Source organism: Salvelinus namaycush, chromosome 10, assembly GCF_016432855.1.
Source record: "Salvelinus namaycush isolate Seneca chromosome 10, SaNama_1.0, whole genome shotgun sequence".
NCBI lineage: Eukaryota > Metazoa > Chordata > Actinopteri > Salmoniformes > Salmonidae > Salvelinus > Salvelinus namaycush.
The window spans coordinates 33910431-33925581 of NC_052316.1; the positions used below are offsets into that span (position 1 = coordinate 33910431).

Genomic DNA, 15151 nt, shown 5'->3' on the forward strand with positions numbered 1-15151 from the left:
GGTTAGCTTCAGGCTAGCTTCAGGCTAGCTTCAGGCTAGCTTCTGGCTAGCTTCTGGCTAGCTTCGGGCTAGCTTCTGGCTAGCTTCAGGTTAGCTTCAGGTTAGCTTCTGGGTAACTACTATTGTGGATTTTCAGATTTGAGGTAAATAATATTTTTTTTTTGTAATTGGTGAGGTGGGTTGCAGGAAAGCGTTTTGAAGTTGAGTTTTTGGAAAATAAAATATATAAAAGATATGCAAAGAAAGGTGTAAATATATATATATATATATATATATATATATATATACGGGACACGACAAGACGAGGACAAAATGACGTCTGACTGCTATGCCATCTTGGAAGAGAAAGAACATACAAAACGTATCAGATCTCTTAAGCCTGTGTTAACCTCAGAACTTATTTTATGTGTTTATCCCAAAACCCCATTATTTCCCCATCCATTTCCCCATAGGGATGACCAACGAACCAGAGGTAACTCATTTCCGTTTTTTAGGACTACAAGCTTGGGAGCTCTATTCTGACAATTGTCTTTTGCATGTCTCATGTTCTTTGTTTGTCCATTTCCTTTCGTTCTGTGTGTGTCTGTGTCTGTCTAGTCCCATTTCATGTCCTCTCTCCATCAGGGCTCCCTCCTCACCTCAAAACCTTTCCGTCTCAAGCTATTCCCTGATGCCACACCAGTCTCTGACTCTGCAGTATGTCACAGAACTAGGGGCGTGGTGTCTCCCCCCTCTCTGCTTGCTGCAATGTCCCCTGATCCCTCTATCTACTTTATCTTTCGCTCTCTCTCTCTTTTTCTCTTTGAATCTATCATCATTCCTCAGAAAGAGAGAATCAGACAGAGGAAGCCATCTTCAGTGCAGCCTGGTGGAGCTCTGGGCTCCAATGTCATACTTCCCTACATGTTCTGTTCTGCTGTGACTTTTGCATTCATCTCAATCCTTTGTCTCAGTCTACATCTTCATCTTGCTGCTGGGCCAAACTGGCCAGAATGATGCTGAGCTTTGATTCGCTGTGGGTCATTGTGACCCTCTCTCCAAGCTCTTCCTGTATCAGTCTGTGTTTGTCATGCAGCTGGTGAATAAACTAGCCTAAATGCTACTCTTTTTGCAGAATACTTACTGTTACTGTCTTTCCCTGTGTTTTTCTTTGCAGCTCAAATCTGGAATGAGCAAACTTCTGACTTCCCCTGTCTTATTCAAGCATCTGTCTGTGATTTCTTTAGTACATTTATGAGTTCAAACTTTGTCACCTGTTCTGGGGTCTTGTGAGTTGGTGACCCATTGGTCCAAGGATTTGGGATCTTCTTCAAGCCTTCTGATATGCTCTAATCATGTCCGTGTCTGGCCCCGCCTTCCTTTCTCTCCCGCTCTACTCTAATCAACTCGTATGTGTTTTTTCTGCTTCCTGGATGGCCTCTGATTAAGAATCCTCCGTAGTATCGATTTTTGCAGCTCTAATCCACTGTCATCCTCTGTCGTTGTTGTAATATAAAGTGTCTCTCTTTTTTTCAAATGTACTTTTTAACAAAGTTATATATGTTTAACCTCCTCTTTGCTAGCACCTGTGAACAGTTTGAAAAGTTTAGCATGAACATTAGTACGTTCAAGTAAGTTTGAAAGGTATAACCAAAATAGTTTTTAGGTCCGAATGGCAGTTGGTAAATGCCTGAGCAATCACAGTGTTGACCCAGCAGTTAACAGGTCCCTAATACATGTTGGATTAAATAGTAACATAATTATATAGTATTATTAATAGTGTATCTCTGTGGCTTCAATGCTAAAGGGCAGTTTGTACCCCTAATCGCTTCAGTGGTCTTGTGGGCTCAGGAGTCAGAGGTTTCAGTTAATTAGGCTCCAGATCTCTCAATATCCGCTGGGGAACACTGACCAACAGAACCATTAAACCACTTTGTACCAGCCTGTTCCGACTTCTGACATTACACTACTACAATGTTCTTGCCTTCAATCTCTTCTACAGTCTATACCACTGGATAAATGTACTCTCTGTTTTCTGTGCTTTTATTTTATTGAAGGTGTCTGCCCTAGCGCAAACTAAAATGGCTAAGTCTGGTACAAAACGTTCACTTCTTCAGAGAGGTGGTGAAAGGTTCAACTCGTTACGTTGACTTTAAAAGGAAAGGAAAATAACTTTTTCTTGATGTGTAATGAATGCCACTTGACTAGTACTGGCATTAAATGAACACTGTTATATTGTTTTTTCGCTGACTCTTTGATTTGATAAGACCTATTTGCATTTGTTCCAGGCAAATGGTCAAGATGAAAGCAGCCGCAGTAATAGCATTTACCCTCCATCCCCCTCCAAACACCCCTCTCCCCTCCAAACACCCCTCTCCGAACCGCAGTTCTTCGTATTGTGTTGTAATCACTGCATGCTCCAGTCTTTCACCTCAATCATTAGCATTTTGCTGTTAATGCTTTTGTAAGCCTCCGCTTTGATGTTGGATTTAATTAAATAAGATACAATTATGAAGTTGATTGATATCACAGTTGCTTACAAAAGCCTCTCACAAAGGAGGGGTGGTAGTAGAGGAGTAGAAGCACTTTAAGTGGATGCCGCCACAGATTGGGTGGATACAAACAGACAGACAATGGGCTCTGAGAACGGCTGAAACAGCAGGGAGGTGTAGACGACTTTAATGGGTCTGCTATTACCATTAGACACTAGATGGATAGCAATGCAGAGAGAGAGAGAGGAGCTAGGCCTAACTTCACAAACATTTATTATTAAACATTGAATTGTGCATATGATACTGCCAATACTGGCTTGATATTAATTCAGATGATTGTGTGAATGGTAGGTCATGAGATCCTCTTCCTCTGGATGAGGTGTGTGTGTGTCCGATCCCATTCCCACAGCCCTTACAGAAATCTGTAGTGAGTGTCTACACTGTGTCGCCCTCTCTCCTCCAGCTCTCCATGCTCTTCACGGAGGAGTGTGATAAGGTGATTGGCCTGATGCATGTGCATTCGTTCAGCTATGACTTCCACCTACGGGTGGTTCACCAGTCCCTGGTGGGCTGTCACATGACCCTGCAGCAGGGATACCGGCTGACCAGCTTCCTGGAGGACTTCATAGCTCATCACCCTGACATCCCCAAGTTCAGACGAAACCACGTCTTCCAGGGTGAGTCTGACTCAACCCACCTGAACAACTAAATCCTGAAAAGAGTCCCAGCAGTATGTATAAGGCCAGAATTAAAACCAACACAGATCAACAACCGGTGCTTTGCGGTTGACTTTTAAATGTGATTTCTGCTTGAGCCGAACAGTTAGCATGATCTCCATTGACAACTGGGAAATTGTATCATGGCGCCGGAGAAGATGGCTGACGTTTTGTGCTCCTAACCAAACGTGTTTTTTGTTAGTTTTTTTTGCGTTGTTTGTAACTTATTTTTTTTACTTATTCTGTACATAATGTTGCTGCTACTGTCTCTTTTGACTGAAAATAACTTCTGGACATCAGAACAGCGATTACTCACCACAAACTGGCAGAAGCTTTTTTTCTTTCTTTAAGGAGTCCGACGAGCCCGACGTGAAGAGCATACTGCTTTCCCGGGAACAGGCCCAAATCCCCGTTATTTGCGTGAAAAGAGGACGGAGGTTGGGTTGCCTTCTGAGAATTCATAGGCGATCGAATTAACCCCCACTGCCTTCCATTTTACTAGCTAACATGCAATCATTGGAAAATAAAATAGACAACATACGAGGAAGATTAAACTACCAACGGGACATTGAAAAGTGTAATATCTTATGCTTCTGAGTCGTGGCTGAACGACGACATTATCAACATAAATCTGGGTGGTTATATGCTGTACCGGCAGGATAGGACAGCGGCGTCTGGTAAGACAAGGGGGGGTGGACTATGTATATATGTAAACAACAGCTGGTGCAGAATATCTAAGGAAGTCTTGAGGTTTTGCTCACCTGAGGTAGAGTATCTCATGATAAGCTGTAGACCACACTATCTACCTAGAGAGTTTTCATCTGTATTTTTTGTAGCTGTCTACATACCACCACAAACTGATGCTGGCACTAAGAACGCACTCAATTAACTGTATTCCGCAATAAGCAAACAGGAAAACACTCATCCAGAGGTGTCACGCCTAGTGGCCGGGGACTTTAATGCAGGGAAACTTAAATCGTCTTACCAAATTTCTATTAGCATGTTAAATGTGCAACCAGAGGGGGAAAAAACTCTAGACCACCTTTATGCCACACACAGAGATGCATACAAAGCTCTCCCTTGCCCTCCATTTGGCAAATCTGACCATAATTCTATCCAACTGATTCCTGCTTACAAGCTAAATTAAAGCAGGAAGCCCCAGTGACTCGGTCAATTAAAAAGTGTTCAGATAAAGCAGATGCTAAGCTACAGGACTGTTTTGCTAGCACAGACTGGAATATGTTCCGGGATTCTTCCGATGTCATTGAGGAGTACACCACATCAGTCATTGGCTTCATCAATAAGTGCATCGATGACGTCGTCCCCACAGTGACCGTACATACATACCCCAACCAGAAGCCATGGATTACAGACAACATCCACACTGAGGTAAAGGCTAGAGCTGCCACTTTCAAGGAGCGGGACTCTAATCCGGAAGCTTATAAAAAATACCGCTATGCCCTCCAACGAACCATCAAACAGGAAAAGCCTCAATACAGGACTAAGGTCGAATCGTACCACACCGGCTCCGACGCTCGTCGGATGTGGCAGGGCTTGCAAACCATTACAGACTACAAAGGGAAGCACAGCCGAGAGCTGCCTAGTGACAGAAGCCTACCAGACGAGCTAAACTACTTCTATGCTCGCTTCGAAAACATGCACTGAAACATGCATGAGAGCACCAGCTGTTCCGTACTACTGTGTGATCACACTCTCCGCAGCCGATGTGAGTAAGACCTTTAAACAGGTCAACATTCACAAGGCCGCAGGGCTAGACGGATTATCAGGACGTGTACTGCGAGCACGCACTGACCAACTGGCAAGTGTCTTCACTGACATTTTCAACCTCTCCATGTCAGTCTGTAATACAAACATGTTTCAAGCAGACCGTCATAGTCCCTGTGCCCAAGAACACCAAGGTAACCTGCTTAAATGACTACCGACTCATAGCACTCAAGTCTGTAGCCATGAAGTGCTTTGAAAGGCTGATCATCGCTCACATCAACACCATTATCCCAGAAACCCTAGACCCACTCCAATTTGCATACCGCCCTAACAGATCCACAGATGATGCAATCTATATTGCACTCCACACTGCCCTTTCTCACCTGGACAAAAGGATTGTGGACAAAAAACCTGGACAAAAGGAATGTGAGATTCTCACCTATGTGAGAATGCTATTCATTAACTACATCTCAGCGTTCAACACCATAGTGCTCTCAAAGCTCATCAATAAGCTAAGGACCCTGGGACTAAATACCTCCCTCTGCAACTGGATCCTGGACTTCCTGAAAGTCTATCGCTGTGCGTAGGCCGCTAATTTGTGTTGGGTTGAATCCAGGCCTATGTCCTGTCGGTAAACTCATGCTTCTGTCTGTTTGTCTGTCCATCAGGGAGTTTCTCCATCTCTACGGGGATGATCACAGCTCACCAGCTGTATAACTACATTACTGACCATGCTGTCACCTACGGCATGAAGCCCCTTCGCATGTCCAAGGCTGCAATGACCAGCGATGGCAAGAAGGGGGCACCACCCAGCAGTGACCTGCATGAGTACGGTCTGGTTGCACTGTGGAACAGGTAGGCTATGGACACACACACACCTCCGTGAATTAAACACATTATGCATGACCTGTTCTTCTCATCTAGCTCGGGCTCTTACAAGGACCTTGAAGGCCTGCGTCACCATGACGATTTTGACGTGTCCCTGCTGGTGTGTCACAATGCCGCTCCGTTTGAGGAGCAGTCGGAGGGAGAGAGACATCTGCTGAGGTACAGAGAGATGAAAGGAGGGATTATATATCGCACAATGGAAGGTGGAAATCATTTTGGGAAAGGTTACAATTTCAGACAGTAGGTTGCTATTGAAAACAATATAGGATAGTGTTCTGTACAGTAGGTTACATTAAAATGAAACTGTGCTGTACCAATAACTCTGTATGAAGTTGCATTGCAATAACATTGACTTGTCTGTCTTCTCAATCTGTGTGTGTGACGTGTCCTTGCGTGTTTATGTTTCAGGCTGCGTTACTACGTGATAATGACCAGCCAGAGAGAGCTGTTCCCCCGGCTGACGGCTGACATGCGTCGCTTCAAAAAGCTTTCCCAGATACACTGTGAGGTCAGCGACCTGGCAGGAAGGGTTCCCCCTGAGAGAGGTACAGGACCAGGCGGGGTATTGGACCTTGAACTGGACCTCTGGGAGGAGACCCCCCCTGCAGCCTCAGCCCCAGACACCTTCATCTCTACCCCCAGCGTTGGGAACGAGTTTTATCCCCTGACTGGTCCCCAAGGGTCTGGGGCCCAGGGTCTCCTCTACCCCTCTCATCTGTTCCCCCTGCTCAACCAGGAGGTAGGGTTCTCCAGGACCGCTAAGACTTCATTGTGTTTTTAACTTTTTAGTGCGTGTATTGATGTATTCACATGGATGAGGCAATTGTAGGTTACCATTTCTATACAATAGGTTACTATGTTAGTATTGCAAATTAAATCAGCTTACCTATATCTTTATGTAGGAGTTATTGCATATATATTAAATTATAGGCTGTGTATTTTAAATTGGTCAAATAAATGTATTGATTCAATCATCAATCCAGGTGGGCTGTGCGCAGAGCCAGATCCAGGCGAGCGTGGAACAGGCCATGGGCCACTGTCGCAGGGACAACCTGTGGAGGAGGCTGTTCCATGGAGAACACCAGCACCTGGCCATGGACAAGCTCAAGCTGAGCAAACTTTCCTTCAGCGAACTGGAGGAGCTCCTCAACGCAGTGCAGAGTCAATCTGTAGGGGAGATCGACCCCCAGCTGGTAAAGAACACACTCTACCCTACTCTACTACAGACCACATCACCTCATCCCACTACTTCAGGCCACCTCATCCCACTACTTCAGGCCACCTCATCCCACTACTTCAGGCCACCTCATCCCACTACTTCAGGCCACCTCATCCCACTACTTCAGGCCACCTCATCCCACTACTTCAGGCCACCTCATCCCACTACTTCAGGCCACCTCATCCCACTACTTCAGGCCACCTCATCCCACTACTTCAGGCCACCTCATCCCACTACTTCAGGCCACCTCATCCCACTACTTCAGGCCACCTCATCCCACTACTTCAGGCCACCTCATCCCACTACTTCAGGCCACCTCATCCCACTACTTCAGGCCACCTCATCCCACTACTTCAGGCCAACTCACCTCACCACTACATACCAGGCCACCTCATCCCACTACTTCATACCACACCAACTCACTACTTCATACCACACCAACTCACCTCACCAATACATACCACACCACCTCACTACTTCATACCACACCAACTCACCTCACCAATACATACCACACCACCTCACTACTTCATACCACACCAACTCACCTCACTACTTCATACCACACCAACTCACCTCACCAATACATACCACACCAACTCACCTCACCAATACATACCACACCAACTCACCTCACCAATACATACCACACCACACCACCTCACTACTTCATACCACACCAACTCACCTCACCAATACATACCACACCAACTCACCTCACTACTTCATACCACACCAACTCACCTCACCAATACATACCACACCAACTCACCTCACTACTTCATACCACACCAACTCACCTCACCAATACATACCACACCAACTCACCTCACTACTTCATACCACACCAACTCACCTCACTACTTCATACCACACCAACTCACCTCACCAATACATACCACACCAACTCACCTCACCAATACATACCACACCAACTCACCTCACTACTTCATACCACACCACCTCACTATTACAGACCACACCACCTCATCTCACTACTGCAGGCCAACTCACCTCACTACTACATACCACCTCTTCTCAGCCTGCTGCTGTGTTGATTTGGCAGCAGGCACCTCTATAGCATGCTGCTCTGTTCGCTGGTCTCTCTGTTGAGGAATAATCTCAAAAGCCAATCAACACACTCTACTGTACACATACAGCATAACTATTGAGCCTACTACACCTATTATTAAAACACATCCGGTCGTTGATTGGATTGTGCCTCCATTCAGAGAGATTGGATGGTTCCAGTCAGATGTACACGTATTAGATGCAATAGCCTAATTTCCAGTATCATGCCATGTCTGTATTAGGTTATTGTGTTCCAGTCGTGATTGGATTTGGATAGGTACCTCTGCAGGTAGATAATCATGTATTGTGTCAGTGCTGTAGCCTTGACTAGAGTTTCCTGTTAGTCTTGTATCCTTTTAAATGACTACCCATTAAAGTTGTGCTTGTTAGATGGATACATTTGATTTAGTTAACAGTAGTAAGTCACTGAGAACAGATGATCCCTTCTACAATAATTAAACAACACTTCAATCCAGAGAATCATGAGAAGGGCTTATCAAGAAAAAGTTTAAAAGGACTAATTCCAGTTAGAAAGGAGTTGGAGCACTCAACAAAGTAAAATAGATCAAACTCCCTTTTACCTGGAATTAGTCTTTTGGAAGTTTTTCTTGGTAAGCCATTCTCATGATTGTTGTCGTTGTTGAGCACCCATCCTTTCCTTTGTTTCCTGCAGAGTGGAGGCCCACCTGAACTCTGGCCACTTCAATTCAATAGTTAGTTACTGATGCTACCCATATAGCCTCCACTTGTTGGTTTTGTAAAATAAAGATCCCTATGGCCTTTCTTGAGAGCTCCAATCATTTCAATTATTCTTCATTATACTCAGTTTAAAGTACCCTGCTCCAATTACACGATGGTTGGAGCAACTATGCGTCTGTGATTTTCCAAATGTCTTGTGGGCGGGTGGCTTCTCGTGGAGATGGTATTCAAGGTTAATGCCCTCTTAGTCAGTAGAGAAGGAGGGTGGGCCAGGCCTGCTCAATCCTGCCTACTCGAGGAGACCGAGAGCCTCATAATCACAGAGGCTTGCATCTGTGTGTGTTGGAGAGGAGAGAAACAAAGCATCCTTGGACGACGGTGATAATCACAGAGGTGTGCGTGCATGTGCACATTTGTTGTTGGAGAGGAGAGAAACGCGGCTCGTCATCCATGGAGAAAGGAATCATGATAATCACAAGCTCTCTCTAAAAGCCCTTATACCTTCCCCTGAGCCAGTGGTTGTGGGCTCCTGGGCTGCTCACTCTGTGACTGACAGCTCCTCCAGGTCTAACAGCCTTCCCACTGTGCACTGCAGCAGCTCATCCCTTATGGTGCGGCAGGTAGAGAATAGAGCCGTATCCTCCCTATAATAACCACACAGGCGTTATCCTGACATCAACATAAGGATAGTGGTGCCGTCGTATCCCCCAGCACAGCTGGGAAACGCCTATGCATACAGTATATCTGAATTGTGATGATGTGTAGTAGGATTTGGCTATGTGCAGTATGAGGTGTTACATAGATATGTGTTGTGTGTGGTTCGATTGGGTTTTTCTTGATCCTCTGTCATATCTCTGTTGTTGTGAGTCCCCACAGAGCTGCAGGATTTGCATCAGTCCTGCTGAAGACTGAATGTAGATGCTTTATTTTGATGATTCCCATAGGTTTCATCCATAACAAACTGTCGCGTCATCCACTCCATTTCTAGCTTGAAATCATCTTCTGAAGGCGATAGATACGTACCTCTGTGCTACCTACTCTGCTGTGCTACCTACTCTGCTGTGCTACCTACTCTGCTGTGCTACCTACTCTGCTGTCCTACCTACTCTGCGGTGCTGTGCTACCCCGCCGTGCCAATGTCTTGTTACTGTATATCTATTCTGTGGTTACATCCCTATTCCCTATACAGTGCACTACTTTTGACCATGGCCCATAGGCTATGATCAAAAGTAGTGCACTATGTAGGGAATAGGGTACCATTTTGGATGCGGCCTGTGAGTTAGTTCCATACCCCTAACCCCTCTGGGCATGTCAGAAGTCTACATGCTGCTCACACCAAGGGGATAACACTCCGCTCCCAGAGGTCTACTCTGCCTACATGTGATAAGCAAATCTAGAAAATCCACAGCATCAAATCAATTTCAAACCAAATTGAACTACATATGGAATATACAATGTGTCTGATGATACCCTTTGTTAGTGACTATTCCTTTAAATGATTTCTCTTTCATTATTAAATAAAAAATGATCTAATCTACCATGAGGTTGAAGCTTCTCAAAGTGCAGAAGGTATTTTATTCTTCGTAGGATCCTAGCATGGATACTTCCCAAAATGGTGCCCTATTTCCTATATAGTGCACTACTTTTTAACAGTGCCCATAGGGCTGTGATCAAAAGTAGTACACTATATAGGGAATAGGGTACCATGTGGGATACAGCTGTAGCTAAACGCTGCTTTGGTTCACAACATTTCTCAGTGGTCTTCCAATGTTTGGAAATTCAAGAACAAGTAAAGGACGGCAGTTACTATTGAGAATTAATATTGAGATGAATTTTAAAGCAAGAGTGCTTAGAAGCAAAGATCAGAAAGCTCCAACATTAGGCTACATATATAGGAAAAAAGGTGCCATTTGGGACAAGACAATGGTTTATAGTAGAGAGCTACCCGTTTTCTTTATTTTAGTGTGGAGGTATAGCTACAGTAGAGAGCTGCCCTCTTCAAAGAGATAGTTATGTATCTTAATCAACGCTGTGCTCTTCAAACTAGCTGTGTCTTTCCCACAGGGATCTCGGCATTTATCAACAGAAAAGTCCTAATTAAAAACCCAAACATCCTATTTATATGTCCATGTTAAAGAAGAAGTGGAATGGAAACTTCACAGTCAGTGATCTGAACACAGATTAAGAATGTAGTGAAGTATGGACTGTGAGAACTGAGTAGGCTCTGCAGCATTGCAGAGGTCGCCGTTGGAAAGCTCCCTACAGCTCACCCGCTGCCTCGTCTTCCCTTCCGATCCTCTTCTCTACTAATTTTCTGCTATTCATAGATGTATGCCAGGGAATCACTGATCATTGTCAGCCAAGCAATGTTTTATAAATGTTAGATTCAAAGCCAATTGAGTAATTGGCGTATACTGTTTGGCCATGTTTTAATTTGCAAGGGAATATCTAGAAGAAGATTTTGAAAGATCTTAACTTAATTCCTGATGTATCCTTTTCTCAGTGTGTAGGCTCATTGTTCCTCCAATAGTAGGTCTTATGTAGCTGGTGCTGGTTTGAATTTGGGTGGTAACTGGTCAGTGTCAAGCATTTGTTTGTACAAACATTGTACAATCAAACTTTGTGTGTTTTCAGCAATGTGCGGCCCATCATTCTTTCAAGGCTTCCTCTCCTCTGTTCCTATAGGGTCAAAACGTTGCGCAATAACACTGAGAGCATTCAGCACTGTGTGACCCAGGCCTCCATCTTTCTTTCAAGGCTTTGTGTCCTCTCTCTGTTCCCATAGGGTTGTTTCTTGACCATGAGTCCCAGCTGGTACCAGAGTCTGATCAAAGTGCTGCTGACTCGCTTCCCTCAGAGCTGCCGACACTTTGACCAGAGTGGCATTCAGTATCTGGTAAGAACAAAACCACTAATATAACATATATACAGATATAAACACTACAAAAACATATATACTGAACAAAAATATAAATTCAAAATGCTACAATTTCAAATATTTTACTGAGTTAGTTCATATAAGGAAATCAGTCAATTTAAATAAATTCATTAGGCCTAATCTATGGATTTCACGACTGGGAATACCGATATGCATCTGTTGGTCACAGATACCTTAACAAAAGGTTGGGGCGTGGATCAGAAAACGCATAGAGTTGATCAAGCTGTTGATTGTGGCCTGTGGAATGTTGTCCCACTCCTCAATGGCTGTGCGAAGTTGCGGGAACTGGAACACGCTGTCGTACACGTCGATCCAGGGCATCCCAAACATGCTCAATGGGTGACATGTCTGGTGAGTATGCAGGCCATGGAGAACTGGGAAATGTTCAGCTTCCATGAATTGTGTACTGATCCTTGCATCATGGGGCCATGCATTATCATGCTGAAACATGAGGTGACGGCGGCGGATGAATGGCACGACAATGGGCCTCAGGATCTCGTCACAGTATCTCTGTGCATTCAAATTGCAATCAATAAAATGCTATTGTTCGTTGTCCGTAGCTTATATCTACCCATACCATAATCCCACCGCCACCATGAGGCACTCTGTTCACAACATTGACATCAGCAAACCGCTGATCAGCAAATCACACAACACCATACACGTGGTCTGCAGTTGAGGCCGGTTGGACGTAGTGCCAATTTCTCTAAAACGACATTGGAGGTGGCTTATAGTAAAGAAATTAACATTTAATTATCTGGCAACAGTTCTATTGGACATTCCTGCAGTTGCATGCTCCCTCAAACCTTGAGATATCTGTGGTATTGTGTTGTGTGACAAAACTGCACATTTTAGAGTGGTCTTTTATTGTCCCCAGCACAAGGTGCACGTGTGTAATGATCATGCTGTTTAATCAGCTTCTTGATATGCCACACCTGTCAGGTGGATAGATTAACTTGGCAAAGGAGAAATGCTCACCAACAGGGATGTAAACAAAATTTGAGAGAAATAAGCTTTTTGTGCATATGGAAAATGTCTGGTATCTTTTCTTTCAGTTCATGAAACATGGGGCCAACACTTTACATGTTGCGTTTATATTTTTGTTCAGCGTAAAAACTACAACTCCCCACAGCACTTTGTCCACAATTACACTACAATTAAAATTGCTCGTCAAAATGGGTTCCAGAGTGCGGCTTTCAGAGCTCAACCACCACTAAATCAAGGTCATGTTCAGTAGAGCACACGTAACAAAATCTGCAATGGAAAATGTAGCAAAACCTTTCTCCCTACTGAACACTACCATTCCAGTAAATTAAGAGGTGCTTTGTTCACTTAACTAGAGCTGTCCTCTTCATATGGAGTATGTACACACTTGCATACATAGGAATACAGCAGAGCACCACCAGCTGCTGTACCTCCAGCAGAATATAATGTAGAGAAACAGGGGAAAGCACCCCGCTAAGCAAATTAATTATCCCGTTTTCTCCTTCACATTCATTGTGATTTCATCCGCTTCAAGTCAAACTGTATCTTGACACTGCATGCAACAACATCAAAACTATCTCCTTGAGCTGCAGACGTTGTTATTAGCATGGGTGCCTGTATCAAAGTTCCTATAGCTCTGTCATTGGACTCCACTGTTTATATACGATATGTATTCAAGAAATATACTTTATCACTCTGTGTAATATCCTATAATGAATTCCATCCCCTATTTGATTTCAATGAATTTTGGAGGTGATCTTGTTAAGTTCTTATGGACTAATCCGCTATCAGGAACTGCCTCAAGTACCCTTGAACTTTTCTAAAGTTTCTCTCAGGCTTCTAACTTTTATTTGTGACAGGGGAAACCAAGAACAATTTGAATGTGATGAAGGAAAAAATGTGTATATTAAAAAATCTAAAATTGAGAGACCTCTGCAGTTTGGAAGAAGGGTTTTAGCGTTGTGTAAAAATGTGAAATGCGGCTCTCAAGGGAGATTATGGGAGTCTTATGGGGAATGATTGTCGGTGTCAAGAGGTTAGTCACTACTTAGTTTGGTAATTGAGAGACTTGAGATCAAAAGAACATCCCCCTCACTACTTCTCTTCTGAAGATGTTCTGCCCTAGTACTGTAGATGGTGACATAAACTCAACCTGCCCTTCTCTCCCTAGCAAACATCAGTCACACACTATTCCTTTTTTGTCCCAGAGAGCAAAATACTATAAATAGTTCAAACACAAGATCCCATTAACTGTAGTCAGTCACCTATTTTTGTTCAAAGTTATACTGTGGGGAATAGGGGGGATGGAATTGTAAGTCATTATAGCTTGAAATGAACAGCTGTTCTGCCGTTCCCTTCTTTCAGGCTGTCCTGAACCAGAAATTCACTGACTGCTTTGTTCTGGTCTTGCTTGAAAATCAGGCAGGAAAAACGGTGAGTCATTGTGATGTCTTCCCCTTGTTATGCTCTTTATAGCATTCTATAGCTACACTATATGAATTCCTTATACGCTATAAGGTGAGATGACATTGTTTTCAATTGAACTTTATTTTGCCTCCTCCCTCCCTCCAGAGCCTCAAGGTTGTATTTAGGGAGCCATTGCCATCCCAACCGCAGCCTAGGAACAGCCCCTCGCCTCAGCTGGTGTCCATGTACCATCACCTGGAGTCTGTGATCAACACAGCCTGCTACAACTTGTGGACAGGCCTGCTGTAGGCCTGGAAGGCCAATCAGGGCCAGGTGGGCCACAGAGAAACAGGCTGCTGGGAGGTGTAGTTCCAGACAGGCGGCTTCATTTATAGGCCGTCTTGGCATGTGGGACACAAAAAAGGATGTTATTGTTGAAAAGTGCTAAATCAGCGAATCAAAGAGTTCACATGTCAAAGCTTCCTGTGCAATGTATCAGTGTTTTATTCATTCTACCACTGGGAGAAAAGATACACACTATTGTTAAAGGGATAGTGCAAGATTTTGGCAATGAAGCTGTACCTGTAGACTTCCAGTCATTGCGCTAACACTAGTTAGGCTCGCAAAACTACCTTCAACTTCCTTCAAACTGCACGCAGAGACATAGAAATGGCATCTGACATTGCAAAAATCTTGCACCATCCCTTTAAAGATATGACCTTACCGGCTTGTGTCACCCGGCCTGTGTTTTGGTAAAAAGCTGAGGGATGTGCCTGGAAAAATTGGTATCAAAATTATAGTTTTAACTTGTTTTGAGGGTGTACAGTGTTTGTTTACATTTACATTGTTTACATACATTGGAGTAAAATAAGATTATATTTGTGGTTCTGATAGAGTACCGCAGTTGAATTAAGTTATATTCTTTAAGAATCAATGGGTATACATCATTAATTTAGATGTCCCAAAATTGATGTAGCAACGAACTAGCTTTAAAGCACATGAAGGGCTCTATTAAATCAGATCCGCTTTAGCC

General features: G+C 43.8%; 1 protein-coding gene across 1 annotated transcript in view; it reads left to right on the top strand.

Annotated features, from left to right (window-relative positions):
• LOC120054317 (KICSTOR complex protein SZT2-like) overlaps positions 1–14929 on the top strand; it is a 153516-nt gene extending 138587 nt beyond the window's left edge. Inside the window, exons 68-75 of the mRNA XM_039001731.1 lie at positions 2935–3148; positions 5581–5767; positions 5837–5959; positions 6209–6539; positions 6784–6993; positions 11575–11685; positions 14077–14145; positions 14284–14929. Coding sequence (XP_038857659.1) covers positions 2935–3148; positions 5581–5767; positions 5837–5959; positions 6209–6539; positions 6784–6993; positions 11575–11685; positions 14077–14145; positions 14284–14427 — 1389 coding nt within the window. The 3' untranslated portion in view covers positions 14428–14929. The remainder of the gene's footprint in view (positions 1–2934; positions 3149–5580; positions 5768–5836; positions 5960–6208; positions 6540–6783; positions 6994–11574; positions 11686–14076; positions 14146–14283) is intronic.
• The last annotated feature ends 222 nt before the right edge of the window (positions 14930–15151 follow it).